The sequence below is a fragment of the Coregonus lavaretus genome, assembly GCF_964263955.1.
Source record: "Coregonus lavaretus genome assembly, chromosome: 26".
NCBI lineage: Eukaryota > Metazoa > Chordata > Actinopteri > Salmoniformes > Salmonidae > Coregonus > Coregonus lavaretus.
This window is the reverse complement of record NC_140013.1, coordinates 15,649,873-15,667,848: the sequence shown is the minus strand read 5'-3', so window position 1 is coordinate 15,667,848 and position 17,976 is coordinate 15,649,873. Positions and strand designations below refer to the sequence as shown.

Here is a 17,976-nt window from a genome sequence, read left to right as displayed (position 1 = left end):
AGCCAGATTGGAGTTCATAAAGAAGTTTGTGCTCGAGAAGGTATCCTTCAAGTTGATTCAATACTAATCTTTCAACAACTTTGGATAAGGTGCTGAGGATCAACACAGGCCTGTAGTTTCCTACATTTGTTTTACCGCTCTTCTTGTGGAGCGGAACCACCCTGGCTGTTTTGAGATCATTGGGAAATGTACCACTACTAATAGAAAGGTTTACAATATGCGTTATCATTTTAGCAGTGACACAAGCACTATCCTTTATGAATCTTGCAGGAAAGGTTATCCAGCCCAGTTGCTTTGTTTGTGCTCATTAAGCATAGTAGAAAACTTTGTCCTCTGTTACCATGCACAGCTCAAACAAATCATTTGTGATACCTTTGCTATGGTAAAAGTTGTTAATGAAAGACTGGCCATAGTGTCCAGAGCAGGTCGGTAACTTCTTAACCAGAGATGAGGCTATAGTGGTAAAAAATGTGGTAAAATAATTTGCAACCTTTGCCTGGTCATAGCATAAAACATCATCAATATCCAGGCCAATACTACAGGATTTTACCTTATGGGATTTTTTGAGCCATTGTCCTTTAAAATGTTCCACAGTTTACAAGGCTGATGTAAGTTGTCATTAACAGATTCTATGTAATGTTGGAATTTGGCCTTATCCATTTTGTATCTTGCCTGGTTTCTACAGTTAATATAACCATCATAATCTTGTTGTAGATTTGTCCTTTTGAATTTGTCCAGGAAGCGATCCCTTTTCCTTATAAGGTCTAAGATCTCAGAAGTAATCAATTTTCCTGACCGCTGTTTGATTCGAATTTGTTTAATCGGAGCCAGAGAGTCAAGTGCAGACAGAAACCAAGCTTGATCAGCATCATCACAGTTTAGTACATGAGACCAAATTTCCAAGCACTTCTACAAAACGTTCCTTTGAGTATTGTTTCATAGGCTGTATATTCATGTAGGTATTACATGGCTCAAGTAGCATTTTGGATTTCTTACGGGTTCAGTAGGTTACCATATGATCACTAAAACCAATATTTAAGACTCCTGACTGACAGACGTTCTCGTGGTCTGATACAATAATCAAATCCAAAGTTGATTTACTGTCAATACACACCCGGGTTGGCTCAACAACCAGTTGTTTCAGTCGGCGGAATACATTCCTTATCAGCAAATACATTGTGATCACAGCAATTCGATTCAAGTAAATCATATAAATTATTCTGATTAGGAGGCCAATAGCACACACCAACAAGTATAGGACGACATTTAGGAAGAAGTATATCTACCCATGCAACCTCAAGTCCATCCATTTTCAGATCTGAACAAGGGTTAAAATGCATATCATTCCTAGTAAAAACACACAAGCAGCCACCGTTTCGGTTTCGGTCAATTCTATGAATGCTATAACCCGGTAGCTCAACCTCATTGTCCTCAATTGACCCATCGAGCCATGTCTCAGTCACAGCAACTACTGCAGCTCGAGTGTTAGAAAGCGAGGAGTTTTAATTCCTCTAATTTCGGCAGCAGGCTCCGTGAGTTCACATGGATAAAGTGAAGTCCTCTCCGATTGAAACAGTCAAACATGTTATTTTCTGTGCCCACTGCTGACACATCGACTATCTCATCTAGATTGCACTCATCATCCCGGCTTGTGTCCAGCATCCCAATGTTTGGCACTGCGTTTAAACAGCATACATTGCAAACAAGCGAAATGAGCAATGATCAACAACCAAATTGACAGAGCTTGAAGAATTTTTAAAAGAATAATGTGCAAATATTGTACAATCCAGGTGTGCAAAGCGTTTAGACTTACCCAGAAAGACTCACAGCTGTAATCACTGGCAAATGTGATTCTAACATGTATTGACTCAGGGGTTGAATACCTATGTAATCAAGATGTATTAGTGTTTTATTTTCATAATCTTTTTTTAAATGTTAGAATTTTTCTTCCACTTTGACATTACAGAGTATTTTGTGGAGATCGTTTGAATACTTTCTGAAGGCACTGTATGTTTTTATTGATTGCTACACTAAGGGATGGTAGATTTCATGCTAACATCATGCTTTCATTTGTGTTTGGAGCTCATTATCAGTTTATAAATTATAATGTTAGCAAGCTAAATGTCCCTTACCTTGAGCTAAGAGCTTGTGGGGCATCTAAGCCCTCATTGGGCATTTAAGCTCTGAACAATGCCTGACAGGCAGCTCTGTCTCCCAGGCTGTGTGCCACCCCAAGACCACAGCCAATCGCATGCAAGCAACAATGCAGATAACTTGACTAGTCTTGCGAGTGAGCTAGCTAGCTAGTTAGCTTGGTAGTCTTGTTAGCTTTAATCGCACCTTGTAACACAACAAAATGTGGAGAAAGTCAAGGGGTGTAAATACTTTCTGAAGGCACTGTATACGTCTGGAGATTATGTCTAAGGATAACCACACAAAATGTGGTGAATGAAGATGCTTCTGAAGCTAAGAAAAATGTGTTGGCTAGTGGGAAGAGTCTGATTTTCGGGAAATGGCAGTTAAAGACAAGGACATTCACTTTTAAATACCAATTTAGACCCAATCACCATCTCTTCAAGGTAAGTTACTGCATATTGTCCAGTTTGTAACATTCTTTATGAAATGGGCTTTTAAATTATGTGTATTTCAATGTAGTTGGTATGATAAACTAACAAAAATATACATTTGTATCAACTTTTGGACATTTTAATTTGTACTTTGTGAAAATATTAATATTAATGGATCAAAATACAAAATAATCACAAATCAGAGTTTACGGTTACCACAACCATAAATGAACCCGGCCCATTTTTAGCCTGTCCTGCATGGAGAAACGGAGAGGGAGAGAGGAGAGAGAGAGAAATTGAGAAAGAGACAGACACAGACAGACAGTACACTTATTCAAAGTCAGTCTTTGCGTAGTGCACTGCGATTCCATTGTTGAAACCATAGAATCATTTAAAACAAAAATCTGTTCACAGCAGCAGACTACCCAATAGTCACTACTTACTGAGTTCACAACGGTGGCCGTAGTAACCAGGTAGACAGGCACACCTTCCAGTGACAGGGTGACACTGCTCATGGTCCCCAGAACACTGGCACATCTGGCTACAATAAAGTCCGAACACACCTGATGGACACGCTGCAGGAGACACAAGCATGTACAATAAGGACTGGAGAAGATGGGCATAGATGCACGCACGCACACACTAAAACACTCAACATTATCTGGATTACATTGCAACATGGTGTGTGTATGCTTGTACATGGATTTCCAAACCCAATCTCTATGCAGACATAATATAATGTAAGCACTCACTCACATTCAAATACCCATTCACACTCAGACAATGCAGTAGTTCACAGACACTCAGATACTCACACAAGGGAAGATAAATCTATGAAACAAACATGTTTTTTCTCTCCCTCCCTCTCTCTCTCTCTCGGCTGAAACCACAGCACTTACTGATGCAGCGTGTAGGACAGATAAGAAACGACTCCAGACTAAAGAGGCAATTACAGCGCTGTCATTATGCATGTATGCCTTCCAAAAGCCCTTATCCACCCAGGAAACAAAAACAATGTCTCCTGTTTTACTTGGCAACCTGATTGTAACGTTTATCAGATGTCTGCTGAGTGTGTGAGGGAAAGAAGGGAGTGGGGGAGAGGAGCGGGGGGATGGTGTGTGTGTGTGTGAGCATGTGTGTGTTTAAAGAGATGGTGGTAAGTGGTAGAGATGTGCTCTTACTCTCCTCACAGCCATTCCCAGTGAGACCAGCAGGGCAGCCACATGTCCCAGTAATGTGGTGGCAGGGCACCCCAGACTGACACTGGCACTGCTGGGCACAGGAAGCACCGTAGACCCCAGGCAGGCAGGCTGGGGCACATCAGACACACATTAATCACTAACTAAGGAATATTCACTTTAAACAGTGACAATTGTTGTTGTGTGTACAACTTTCTTGTTTAAATAAAGATGAACCCTCCTTATAATGACAATTCATGATTTAACCGCAAAGTGAATGTATCTATCTTAGTCCCAGGTATGTATTCAAATAAAACATGGATGGATTTTCAAAATGAATGTCAGTTTTTTTATACAGTAATTGACCTCTCATAGTATAAATTAAGTATGCATGATTTGATCATGTCTTTTTTCCAAAGTGGCCCTTTCCGGCCCCTGTCAAGTCACACTCACGTTTGTCGCATCGGGCCCCTCTCCATCCTGGGTGACATTCACACCTGCCCGTCACGTGGTGGCAGCTTGTCCCGTGGTCACACTGACACCTCTGCTCACACCCTTCTCCATGGAGACCGTCTGGGCAGGCTGCAGCACAGACACATGGGTGGTGTTCAGTAGGGCACAACGTAGCAATACGTTTTAGAAACGGTCTGAAAACGAAAATCTGTGTTCTTATTGGACAAGTACAGGTAGGACTTTCCCATTTAATTATATTTCAAAACGTTTTCTCCCTTCAGAACATGACCCAACTGCTCTCTCCTTAAAGACAGAAACGTGAAAGGAGGAGGAAAGACTCATTTGGGTATATCTCAATAGTCATTAGTGGCTTTCTTTCCTCAACTCCTTTCCTTCATCAGCACTGATCTAAAAGAACAGGGTAGCAGAAAGCATATCTCTACATTGGCTTCTGACAGATTGCTTTCACCTATCCAAACAGATGAGGTAGGAACCCAGTCTAAACTATTGGGATGCACCCCTTGCATTTGGAAGCAGTGATGTCACAGGTCACCTGTCTGACAGTGCTCTCCAGTCCAGCCAGGGGGACAGCTACACCCCCCAGTCACTCTGTCACACGCCCCTCCGTTCTGACAGCTGCAGGTTTGTGTGCACCCCTCTCCATAGTGCCCCTCCCCACAGTCTAGGAGAGGCAGAGAACAGAGGCCTCAGATCACACAATAAATCCACCACACAATGAGCTGAATCCTAACCAGGAATCCATGTTCCTGACTCTGGCTTTCTAGTAAATCATGCAATGATGTCAATGGGAGTTTTGCACAATAATTCAATCCCAGGTTAGATTTGGACCAAGGTGAGTACAGCTATGAACGCCCTCACTCCTGTGGTTGATTTGACCTACAGGGACAGAGGGGGGACTCACCCAGCTCGCAGGCTGCTCCGGTCCACCCTCTGGGGCAGGAACACTGGCCAGTCACCCTGTCACAAAAGCCTCCATGCTGGCACAGACACAGCTGGGAACAGTCCTCTCCATACCTCCCAGCAGAACAGGCTGAACACAGTAACACACACACACACACAAGTTTAATAAGAGGATGTCATTGTTCAATACAATTCAGACAGATAGAAATTACGATTTGGATTCAGTTAGGCTGCACTGACTTTATGTTCTAAAACTTACACAGACCAAACACACATACAATAAACCATGTATTTCAGTGGCGGTCAGTGCCGTTTCAGATGAGGGAGGACAATTTTTTTTTTCATGAGCATGGCCTTACTTCTATTACAGCATTATGGATTCATATTCCATTCACTCAGTTCAATGTAATAGCGATAGGTTTAGAATACTACATGATACTAGAATTTTCCCTATACCCATCATGAGGTTGCTACAACCTAGCCTATGAATGAAAGTTTACAATGTAGGTGCACACAGGTCGAGAGACAAATTTGATGTGACAGACAGTGACACATGGACAGACAGTGACATTCAATACCGCCTTGCACACTCTTGCCTGCATCTAGCTGATATTGGGTGTAATCATTAGTCCAACAGTTGCAAACAAGAGTTTCTATTGGACAAATGCAGGTATGTTTATCCCCGTTTTGTTCCGTTTGCCTCTGTTTAAGAAATGTTTTTCAACAGAATCGGCGGAATGAATACACCCCTGATCACACGTAAACACAGTTCACAGTTTCATAGCAGCCACGTTGTATTCCTTCTCACATCTACATTATGTGCTCTCCTCCTTTCACCTCTTCCCTTCGCTTGCGGACTTCAATGCAAAACACATCAGCTGTTTGTGACCAGGCGAAAAAACCTTTTCCAAGCCAAACCGCTACATACAGCCTACATCATGTGTAGCTAAAGTAACGTCATAGTCAGCATAGCTAATAGAACTAACGCGTTAGTAAACCAGCTACAATCATGCAGTAACGTTACAGTGTACAGTCAGTAAGCAGTTACACCAGCGGGCCCCTATGGCAATAAATTAGTCAAACCAAAAGCTTACCTTGACTTGGAAGAGTTCCAGTGTTGTGTTGGATAGTCATAGCCAGCTGGCTAACATAGCATCCCTCTGTTTGAGTAGGGTGTTTGAGTAGGCTAAACTAGCTAGCTGCATTTGATAGCTAATTAAGTGAAACTGAAAGTGAAAGAAAACTAAATCGTTCTCTCTCTATTTCTCTCTTGCTTCTCCTTCATTTAGGAAGAAATTCATTTGTTCAAAACTGTTCAACTATTTTCATTTTCTCTCTTTGAGTCAACTACTCACCACATTTTATGCACTGCAGTTCTAGCTAGCTGTAGCTTATGCTTTAGTATGGTTTTATCTAAAAAGGATAACTTTTTTAATGTTGTAAAACATTTATTTTTATGAAATTCACTGAGGAGGATGGTCCTCCCCTTCCTCCTCTGAGGACCCTCCACTGGTGTATTCATACACTCACAGACTGTTGTGATATTTCATCATAATTTGAATAAATCAAAATAATCACCCATCATTTGCTGTTTTAGGGATTTTTTTACGTACAGTGGGGAAAAAAAGTATTTAGTCAGCCACCAATTGTGCAAGTTCTCCCACTTAAAAAGATGAGAGAGGCCTGTAATTTTCATCATAGGTACACGTCAACTATGACAGACAAAATGAGATTTTTTTTCTCCAGAAAATCACATTGTAGGATTTTTCATGAATTTATTTGCAAATTATGGTGGAAAATAAGTATTTGGTCAATAACAAAAGTTTCTCAATACTTTGTTATATACCCTTTGTTGGCAATGACACAGGTCAAACGTTTTCTGTAAGTCTTCACCAGGTTTTCACACACTGTTGCTGGTATTTTGGCCCATTCCTCCATGCAGATCTCCTCTAGAGCAGTGATGTTTTGGGGCTGTCGCTGGGCAACACGGACTTTCAACTCCCTCCAAAGATTTTCTATGGGGTTGAGATCTGGAGACTGGCTAGGCCACACCAGGACCTTGAAATGCTTCTTACGAAGCCACTCCTTCGTTGCCCGGGCGGTGTGTTTGGGATCATTGTCATGCTGAAAGACCCAGCCACGTTTCATCTTCAATGCCCTTGCTGATGGAAGGAGGTTTTCACTCAAACTCTCACGATACATGGCCCCATTCATTCTTTCCTTTACACGGATCAGTCGTCCTGGTCCCTTTGCAGAAAAACAGCCCCAAAGCATGATGTTTCCACCCCCATGCTTCACAGTAGGTATGGTGTTCTTTGGATGCAACTCAGCATTCTTTGTCCTCCAAACACGACGAGTTTAGTTTTTACCAAAAAGTTATATTTTGGTTTCATCTGACCATATGACATTCTTCCAATCCTCTTCTGGATCATCCAAATGCACTCTAGCAAACTTCAGACAGGCCTGGACATGTACTGGCTTAAGCAGGGGGACACGTCTGGCACTGCAGGATTTGAGTCCCTGGCGGCGTAGTGTGTTACTGATGGTAGGCTTTGTTACTTTGGTCCCAGCTCTCTGCAGGTCATTCACTAGGTCCCCCCGTGTGGTTTTGGGATTTTTGCTCACCGTTCTTGTGATCATTTTGACCCCACGGGGTGAGATCTTGCGTGGAGCCCCAGATCGAGGGAGATTATCAGTGGTCTTGTATGTCTTCCATTTCCTAATAATTGCTCCCACAGTTGATTTCTTCAAACCAAGCTGCTTACCTATTGCAGATTCAGTCTTCCCAGCCTGGTGCAGGTCTACAATTTTGTTTCTGGTGTCCTTTGACAGCTCTTTGGTCTTGGCCATAGTGGAGTTTTGTCACGATCGTCTACGAAATGAGTGGACCAAGGCGCAGCGTGCGATACGAACATGACTTTAATTGGTAAAGTACACGAAACAAAACAAAACACGATCGTAAAGTCCACAGTGACAATGACTGACAAGGAACAAAAACCCACAACCCTAAGGTGAACACTGACAGTTTAAATATGGCTCCCAATCAGAGATAACGAGCCGACAGCTGACACTCGTTACCACTGATTGGGAGTCACACGACCAAACAAGGAAACAACCAAAATACAACACAACCAATACCAACCACAACCAAATGAACACACCCTGGCTCAAAATACACAGTCCCGGAGCCAGAGCGTGACAAGTTTGGAGTGTGACTGTTTGAGGTTGTGGACAGGTGTCTTTTATACTGATAACAAGTTCAAACAGGTGCCATTAATACAGGTAACGAGTGGAGGACAGAGGAGCCTCTTAAAGAAGAAGTTACAGGTCTGAGAGAGCCAGAAATCTTGCTTGTTTGTAGGTGACCAAATACTTATTTTCCACCATAATTTGCAAATTAATTCATTACAAATCCTACAATGTGATTTTCTGGATTTCTTTTTCTCATTTTGTCTGTCATAGTTGACGTGTACCTATGATGAAAATTACAGGCCTCTCTCATCTTTTTAAGTGGGAGAACTTGCACAATTGGTGGCTGACTAAATACTTTTTTCCCCCACTGTAAAGATATTCTGGTAGAAGAGAGATTTCAGTTCCATGCAGAGCTCCTGATGTGTTAGGTTAATGTTAGGTTAAGGTTAGGTTAATGTTAGTTTAAGGTTTGTTTAATGTCAGACTGGGCCATATACTAGGTTGACCGATGAGCCACTCACCCTCTTGGCAGCTGGCTCCGGTCCATCCGGCTCCACAGCTGCAGCGGCCGCTGACGTGGTCACAGGTGGCTCCGTTCTGACACTCACAGCTCCGGCTGCAGTTCTCCCCAAAACCACCCTCAGGGCAGGCTGCCTCCCACACAGGACAGGATACACAGTCATATACTTAAATACAAGTCCGCATTTTATAGCACTCAACATGAAGTGGTCTGCTCTAATGGTAGTCTGGACACAGATATACAGATGTAGGATCTTAATTTGAGCCAGTTTGCTACAGCAGGAAAATAATCCTGCAGCAACATGAAATGTGAATTATGTGATTATAATTAATGGACATTTCTGTAAGGAATGTCAAGTCTGAAATTTCAAAGCGAAAATGTTTAAATCCTCAAACACACTGCAAGTTTTAAATGTCCTGCGCTGCAAGAATGTAATCCTTCAACAGGGTGATCAAATTTAAAACTTAGTGAATTTGAGTTAAAGTTTGGAATTTCCACTTGATTTTCCCTTACGAAAGATGTAAGGGAAAGTAAGATCCTACATCTGTATGTGGTTTATTCAATTCCTTTAGTCATTCATTGTCAAACATATGCATAAGAATGACAAGGGACACGATGGAGCGGTTGACTAAAGCACAAACATATCTGCTCTATGGAAAGATATGGCTTAAATGTACTTGTCTTGTATTTCTTGCTTGAGATATGGCCAAATCCATATGTTTGCGCGTTTGTATAGAGCACATTTATTTGACCTATCTGAACTAGTCGCTAATGATCAATGTCTGAAATGAAATGACATTTGAGTAACGAGAGAGAGATGGGAAACCACCTAACGACAGTAACATGTCATTAAGTCACACAAGTGGGTTTGGGCTGACTCTTGGCTGCGGGTCATCAGGACCACAAAACATGCTTTGGGGAGACCAGGCCCTCTCGAATAAGACTTGAGAATGACATAGTCTGAACTTTAAGAGGGCATTTCACTAGATTCATTAAAACTGCATGAAGACTTTGCGGAGCAGCGGATAGAGACTTTGCATGAGAGTACCGAGGGTAAAACTGATGGTCCTAAAAGAGCTTTGCCAAGTAACTCCTTTAAATGCATCCCTATAAACACGTGAATGTATTTATCCAGAATCTGACCCAATTAACAATGTATGCTGGAGGGGATCCTACCAGCCCCCCTGCACCCCTCCCACCCCTTATGCATCCCTAAAAAAGGAATTGGCAGGGTATCATTAAACAGATAATTGTTCTCGAACACATGGGAGATGGTATTTAGTAAGAGAGGATGCCGTGATGGACTGGTAGAGAGGCTCCCTCACACCCCGTTTTAATGATGTGGCTTCCATACCCAGAATGCAGTGTGGTCCCGACCAACCAGGGGTGCAGAGGCAGGCTCCTGTGATGTGGTTGCACCGGGCACCGTTCCTGCACTCGCACATCTGGCCACAGTCAAGACCGTAAAACCCGTCCGGGCACACTGCAAGCCAAGATAAAACATCCTCTGGTTAGGGACTGGCAGCTTCACACACATACAGAGGGAAGGAAAATGGCTAGGATGCCAACTTTATTCCCTCTCTCTCTCTTCCTGTGTCTTTCTCTGTGTGTCTCTCTCTCTCTCTCTCTCTCTCTCTCTCTCTCTCTCTCTCTCTCTCTCTCTCTCTCTCTCTCTCTCTCTCTCTCTCTCTCTCTCTCTCTCTCTCTCTCTCTCTCTCTCTCTCTCTCTCTCTCTCTCTCTCTCTCTCTCTCTCTCTCTCTCTCTCTCTCTCTGTCTGATCTCTCTCTCATCTCTGTCTTACCACCTACCAAAAAATACCATTTCAAATTGCAGTACCCTGGTCTAGCTGTTCATTTGTGGAGCGTCTGCATTCGTTAAGTGAGCTCACGTCCCACATGTGAGGAGTGTCCGTGCCACATCAAAGCCGGAGACACAGGGGCCAGGCCGCCCCCCTGAGGGGGTGGGAGAGAGGGGCACACACACCAAGGACTGGTAATTAGAACACCTGCTGAGTCCACAGGCCTGTTGTTAGGGTCTAGGAACCCAGCCCAAAACAAAGCCAGGTTACTGTGAGCGCACGAACACACACACACACACACAGACATATACTGTAGATAGTGTATAGACATATACAGTATATAGTGCATGTAGACACTTGCGCACACACACACACACTCCTGCTACCACTGCTGGTGTTCAGCAATGCCAGTGGCACGGGTCTGTTTTCCATTCACTGAGAGAGAGAGAGCAGAGGGAGGGAGCTGATAGTTGAAGAGCTGATAGTTTAAACTGTCTGTGGAGTCAGTAGACAACACATTGTCAATGGCCCAGAACAGGTCCACCAGTGCTGTTATGGAAAAACCCTATATAAATGTGGGGGGATGTAAAGGGGGCTTTCCCAATGTGCTGTAAACATTGCCTATAAGCTCAACTAAACCGTGAAACAGGCAGGAATGCCCGTGTTTACTTAGTGATTCTCGTTGATTGCTCAATTTGTCACCGAAAAGTGCAAGATCACAGAGCAACAGCCCTAATGACAACACTTACTATCAGTTTGTATGTTAAGAGCAGTTACTACAACACAGGCATAGCATCATTTATGTCTTTGTTTAGATAAAAGCTGCGCTCGCTTGACTGCGTTTCTGATTGATTAACAGATGCAGTAGGACACACCTCCTTTCAGCCCTAGTGGTGTGTGGGAAAGGCTGGCACTGGTTTCGGCACTGGCCGCTGCCCAGTCTGAACATATCTCTTGTTCCAATTGACCCTATGCCAAATAACCCCTCTCATTTACATAGAGCAGTACTACTGTACCTGGCCTTCTATTGGGAAATACATGAGGACAGAGTCCGACTTTTGGCCTCGCCGTGCATTTTTTCTTAGCCTGGTCCCTGATCTGTTTGTGCTGTCTTGCCAACTCCTATGGCCATTGCCACGCCAAACATGATCAAAGCATAGGAGTAGCCAAGACAGTACAAATAGTTCTGGGGATCAGGCTACTTTTTCCCACGCTGCCACTGTAATCTGCCTTTGTGGTGGTTCTACTATAAAGTTATACTGTCTCATTACAGCCTGAGCAGGGAAGACGCTGCCATGGATCCATCTGTGTGTCTGTGGTGATGTGTATCTGTGGTGGTGTGTGTCTGTGGTGGTGTGTGTCTGTGATGATGTGTGTCTGTGGTGCTGTGTGTCTGTGGTGATGTGTGTCTGTGGTGATTTGTGTCTGTGGTGTGGTGTGTCTGTGGTGCTGTGTGTCTGTGGTGCTGTGTGTCTGTGGTGGTGTGTGTCTGTGATGCTGTGTGTCTGTGGTGCTGTGTGTCTGTGGTGGTGTGTGTCTGTGATGCTGTGTGTCTGTGGTGATGTGTGTCTGTGGTGATGTGTGTCTGTGGTGATGTATGTCTGTGGTGCTGTGTGTCTGTGATGATGTGTGTCTGTGGTGCTGTGCAGTGGTGATGTATGTCTGTGGTGCTGTGTGTCTGTGATGATGTGTGTCTGTGGTGCTGTGTGTCTGTGGTGCTGTGTGTCTGTGGTGCTGTGTGTCTGTGGTGCTGTGCAGTGGTGTAGTGCTATTTATTTTAGGTGCTGGAGCGCAAACATGTTTTTCAAAGATGTCATAATTTCTCAACCAAAGTTTGTACCGACAGATACATTATATTTGTACCAACAATTGCAATATCATTATATAATATGCATAAAATGCACCCTCCTCTAAAAGAATAAAAGCATACCAAAAATACCACATCACTGCACCTATCTGGTGTACATGACAATAAAAACGTCTTATCTTACCTATTTCAAAACAGGCCATCATCACTGTCAATCGTGAATGATAATTATTAAAGTTTTACCGGTGAAATGTCCAAACTCCAAACTTCAAACCTTTACTTAACTAGGCAAGTCTATTAAGAACAAATTCTTATTTTCAATGACGGCCTTCCAAGAGGACAAAACACACATCACGACAAGAGAGACACCACAACACTGCATAAAGAGAGACCTAAGACAACAACACAACATGGCAGCAACACATGACAACACAGCATGGTAGCAACACAACATGACAACAACACGGTAGAAACACAACATGGCAGCAGCACAAATTGGTACAGTAGCAGCACAAACATGGTACAAACATTGTTAGGTACAGCACAAAGGGCAAAAAAGTAGAGACAACAATACATCACTCGAAGCAACCACAAGTGTCAGTAAGAGTGTCTATGATTGAGTCTTTGAATGTAGAGATGGAGAAAAAACTGTCCAGTTTGAGCGTTTCTTTGCACCTCGTTGCCAATCATCTGCATGCCAATCATTTGATCTCAATCAGTTTCATGGGAATATGCATTTAGATGTTCTTGAATTACTGTTTCGTGAGCGAATTAGAGCGGATGGCGTTACAAACTATTAGCCTTTCTTGTAATTTGTTTCAATCAAAGCATATATCCTACCTAGTGTTGCACGATGTTGGATTTTGGCTGCATTAGAACAAAAACTGTGACTATTCAGCTACAACGGCTGTAATGGAGCAGGTTGACAGCTTCAAGTTCCTTGGTGTCCACATCACCAACAAACTATCATGGTCCAAACACACCAAGACAGTCGTGAAGAGGGCATAACAAAGCCTATTCCCACTCAGGAGACTGAAAAGATTTGGCATGGGTCCTCAGATCCTCAAAAAGTTCTACAGCTGCACCATTAAGAGCATCTTGACTGGTTGCATCACCGCCTGGTATGGCAACTGCTCGGCCTCCGACCGCAAGGCACTACAGAGAGTAGTGCGTACGGCCCAGTACATCACTGGGGCCAAGCTTCCTGCCATCCAGGACCTCTAGGCCCTAAGAATTGCCAAAGACTCCAGCCACCCTAGTCATAGACTGTTTTCTCTGCTACTGCATGGCAAGCGGTACCGGAGCACCAAGTCTAGGTCCAAAAGGCTTCTTAACAGCTTCTACCCCCAAGCCATAAGACTCCTGAACAGCTAATCACATGGCTACCCCGACTATTTTGCTGCTGATACTCTCTGTTTATTATCTATGCATAGTCACTTTACCTCTAACCACATGTACATATTACCTCAATTACCTCGACTAACCTGTGCCCCCGCACATTGACTCTGTACCGGTTAATCCCTGTATATAGCCTCGCTTTTTTTATTTTTACTTATCTATTTTTTACTTAACACTTATTTTTCTTAAAACTACATTGTTGGTTAAGGGCTTGTAAGTAAGCATTTCACTGTAAGGTCTACACCTGTTGTATTCGGCGCATGTGACAAATAACATTTGGCTTGGCACCTAAAACCCTCACAAACATTTACAGATGCACAATTGAGAGCATCCTGTCGGGCTGTATCACTGACTGGTACGCCAACTGCACTGCCCGCAACCACAGGGCTCTCCAGAGGGTGGTGCGGTCTGCCCAACGACCTGCCCTCCAGGACACCAACAGCACCCGATGTCACAGGAAGGCCAAAAAGATCATCAAGGACAACAACCACCCGAGCCACTGCCTGTTCACCCCGCTATCATCCAGAAGGTGAGGTCCGTACAGGTGCATCAAAGCTGGGACCGAGAGACTGAAAAACAGCTTCTATCTCAAGGCCATCAGACTGTTAAATAGCCATCACTAGGTGACTTCCACCCGGTTACGTAACCCTGCACCTTAGAGGCTGATGCCCCATATACATAGACTTGAAATCACTGGCCACTTTAATAATGTTTACATATTTTTGCTTTACTCATCTCATATGTATATACTGTATTCTATTCTACTGTATTTTAGTCTATGCCACTCCGACATTGCTCTTCCTAATATTTCTATATTCCTTAATTCCATTCTTTTACTTTTAGGTTGTGTGTATAGTGTGTATTGTTGTGAATTGTTAGATATACTGCACTGTTGGAGCTGGAAACACAAGCATTTCGCTACACCCGCAATAACATCTGCTAAACATGTGTATGTGACAATGTTTTTTTGATTTGATCTTGCAAGACAGGCTACACTCGGACAGGGCGAGTTCATTAAATGTGTCGTACATGAGCCCCAAGTCCATAACAAACTGTTTTGAGAACAGACGTTTTAGCAACACCTCATAGAGTTTTTGGCTGTTCTTGTTAGGGAGTGAACGTTATGTATAATAAGGGTTACATGGATAAAATAGGACCTCTCTGAAATGAAAATGGATGGCCCTCCCTTCAGCAAAATACAGTGGGGAAAAAAAGTATTTAGTCAGCCATCAATTGTGCAAGTTCTCCCACTTAAAAAGATGAGAGAGGCCTGTAATTTTCATCATAGGTACACATCAATTATGACAGACAAATTGAGGAAAAAATTCCAGAAAATCACATTGTAGGATTTTTAATGAATTTATTTGCAAATTATGGTGGAAAATAAGTATTTGGTCACCTACAAACAAGCAAGATTTTTGGCTCTCACAGACCTGTAACTTCTTCTTTAAGAGGGTCCTCTGTCCTCCACTCGTTACCTGTATTAATGGCACCTGTTTGAACTTGTTATCAGTATAAAAGACACCTGTCCACAACCTCAAACAGTCACACTCCAAACTCCACTATGGCCAAGACCAAAGAGCTCTCAAAGGACACCAGAAACAAAATTGTAGACCTGCACCAGGCTGGGAAGACTGAATCTGCAATAGGTAAGCAGCTTGGTTTGAAGAAATCAACTGTGGGAGCAATTATTAGGAAATGGAAGACATATAAGACCACTGATAATCTCCCTCGATCTGGGGCTCCACGCAAGATCTCACCCCATGGGGTCAAAATGATCACAAGAACGGTGAGCAAAAATCCCAGAACCACACGGGGGAACCTAGTGAATGACCTGCAGAGAGCTGGGACCAAAGTAACAAAGCCTACCATCAGTAACACACTACGCCGCCAGGGACTCAAATCCTGCAGTGCCAGACGTGTCCCCCTGCTTAAGCCAGTACATGTCCAGGCCCGTCTGAAGTTTGCTAGAGTGCATTTGGATGATCCAGAAGAGGATTGGGAGAATGTCATATGGTCAGATGAAACCAAAATAGAACTTTTTGGTAAAAACTCAACTCGTCGTGTTTGGAGGACAAAGAATGCTGAGTTGCATCCAAAGAACACCATACCTACTGTGAAGCATGGGGGTGGAAACATCATGCTTTGGGGCTGTTTTTCTGCAAAGGGACCAGGACGACTGATCCGTGTAAAGGAAAGAATGAATGGTGCCATGTATCGTGAGATTTTAAGTGAAAACCTCCTTCCATCTGCAAGGGCATTGAAGATGAAACATGGCTGGGTCTTTCAGCATGACAATGATCCCAAACACACCGCCCGGACAACGAAGGAGTGGCTTCGTAAGAAGCATTTCAAGGTCCTGGAGTGGCCTAGCCAGTCTCCAGATCTCAACCCCATAGAAAATCTTTGGAGGGAGTTGAAATCCGTGTTGCCCAGCGACAGCCCCAAAATATCACTGCTCTAGAGGAGATCTGCATGGAGGAATGGGCCAAAATACCAGCAACAGTGTGTGAATACCTTGTGAAGACTTACAGAAAACGTTTGACCTGTGTCATTGCCAACAAAGAGTATATAACAAAGTATTGAGAAACTTTTGTTATTGACCAAATACTTATTTTCCACCATAATTTGCAAATCAATTCATAAAAAATCCTACAATGTGATTTTCTGGATTTTCTTTTCTCATTTTGTCTGTCATAGTTGACGTGTACCTATGATGAAAATTACAGGCCTCTCTCATCTTTTTTAGTGGGAGAACTTGCACAATTGGTGGCTGACTAAATACTTTTTTTCCCCACTGTATATATTACCTAAACCCTCCCTGAACACTCAAAGAAAAAACAAGTGACCCTCCCCTATACCCAAAATAATAATTAAAACAAAGTGGATAGCAGAGAATATGCCTACCATTTACCCTCACTTCTTGGACAGACCAGAGCCTTAGATATGCAGTTTTAGAAACTGTTCTTCATCCTGTAAGCATTACATGGCAACACAGGAATTTTGATAGCTCAGAGGGCTGCGGGCCAGAAGGTTTTGGGTTCACAGACCACTGTGGACAAGAGTAGGGGTGGAAAGATCTCCTTTATAGTAAAAACATTGCATGAATCTATCGTCATATTTGCAGGTCCGAGAAAAATAGCCTTTTATAAACATTTCATGCAATTCTACATCATTTTACATATTAGCAGAATATTTTTAAATACCACACAAATTACCGAAATTACAGGCTAAGAATGGACATAGAGATATACTGTGACGAGGTGTGAATGAAGGAGTCAGGCGCAGGAGGTAAAATACCGAAGTCCAGAGTTTATTCCGTTTACATAAATCAAACGCCCCAAGCGTCAAACAAAACTATTACAAGGGAAAACATCCACCTTGGCATAAACACAGTGAATAGTAGCTCAACCGAGCTACACGCTCTCACAACAAACAATTACTCACAAAGACAAGGGGAACACAGGGAACACTTATACACATACTAATTAGGGGAATGAGCACCTGGTGTGTGTGATTGACAAGACATGACAAGTGGAGTGATGAGAATGGGATCGGCAGTAGCTAGTACTCCGGTGACGACGAACGCCGAAGCCTGCCCGAACCAGGAGGGGGGGCAGCCTCGGCGGAAGTTGTGACATATACTGTACCTATGTGTTCATCTTATCATATTTCTTGAATGCCAAATCACTGTGTTCTGTTTGCAAATAAACTGTCCCAGTTTGCAAATAATTAAATCTGAGACATCTTTAGGAATCTGAGCATGGTACTTTCATTAGTTAAGCCTACCTTTCCACCCCAGACAGAGTAGGCCTACCGACGCAGAAAAATGTAAGCTTTAACTGCTGGCTACTCTTCTTCCGTGGCTTAACCCAATGAGAGAAGGTCACAAGTGTTTCCCTAAAATCTGTCTGGGTTTAAACATATTCTATTGTACAGAAAGTGAATAGCTTAATCAATTGATAGTGACAGAATTAGATTACTTCCCAAGCAAAGTCCATTATTTGTCTCCTTGGCTACAGAAGGTTGTAGCTCAGCCTCTGAATGTCAAAGAAACTAAACAATGATATCCCCATATGCATCTGAGTCACGTCTTTCCCATGTATTTTACAGCTTGTTTCTAGCATAAAGCATTGTGGAC

The 17,976-nt window shown here is 43.0% G+C and overlaps 1 protein-coding gene across 1 annotated transcript in view; it reads right to left on the bottom strand.

Annotated features, from left to right (window-relative positions):
• The window catches only part of LOC311101914 (uncharacterized protein), a gene marked incomplete at its 5' end in the record, with an annotated part of 95,681 nt that overhangs the window by 8,349 nt on the left and 69,356 nt on the right, over nt 1-17,976 (bottom strand). Inside the window, 8 exon segments of the mRNA XM_084143157.1 lie at nt 3,011-3,142; nt 3,749-3,877; nt 4,199-4,327; nt 4,717-4,741; nt 4,744-4,880; nt 5,121-5,249; nt 8,833-8,961; nt 10,186-10,314. Of these exon segments, the coding sequence (XP_083999283.1) occupies nt 3,011-3,142; nt 3,749-3,877; nt 4,199-4,327; nt 4,717-4,741; nt 4,744-4,880; nt 5,121-5,249; nt 8,833-8,961; nt 10,186-10,314 (939 nt within the window).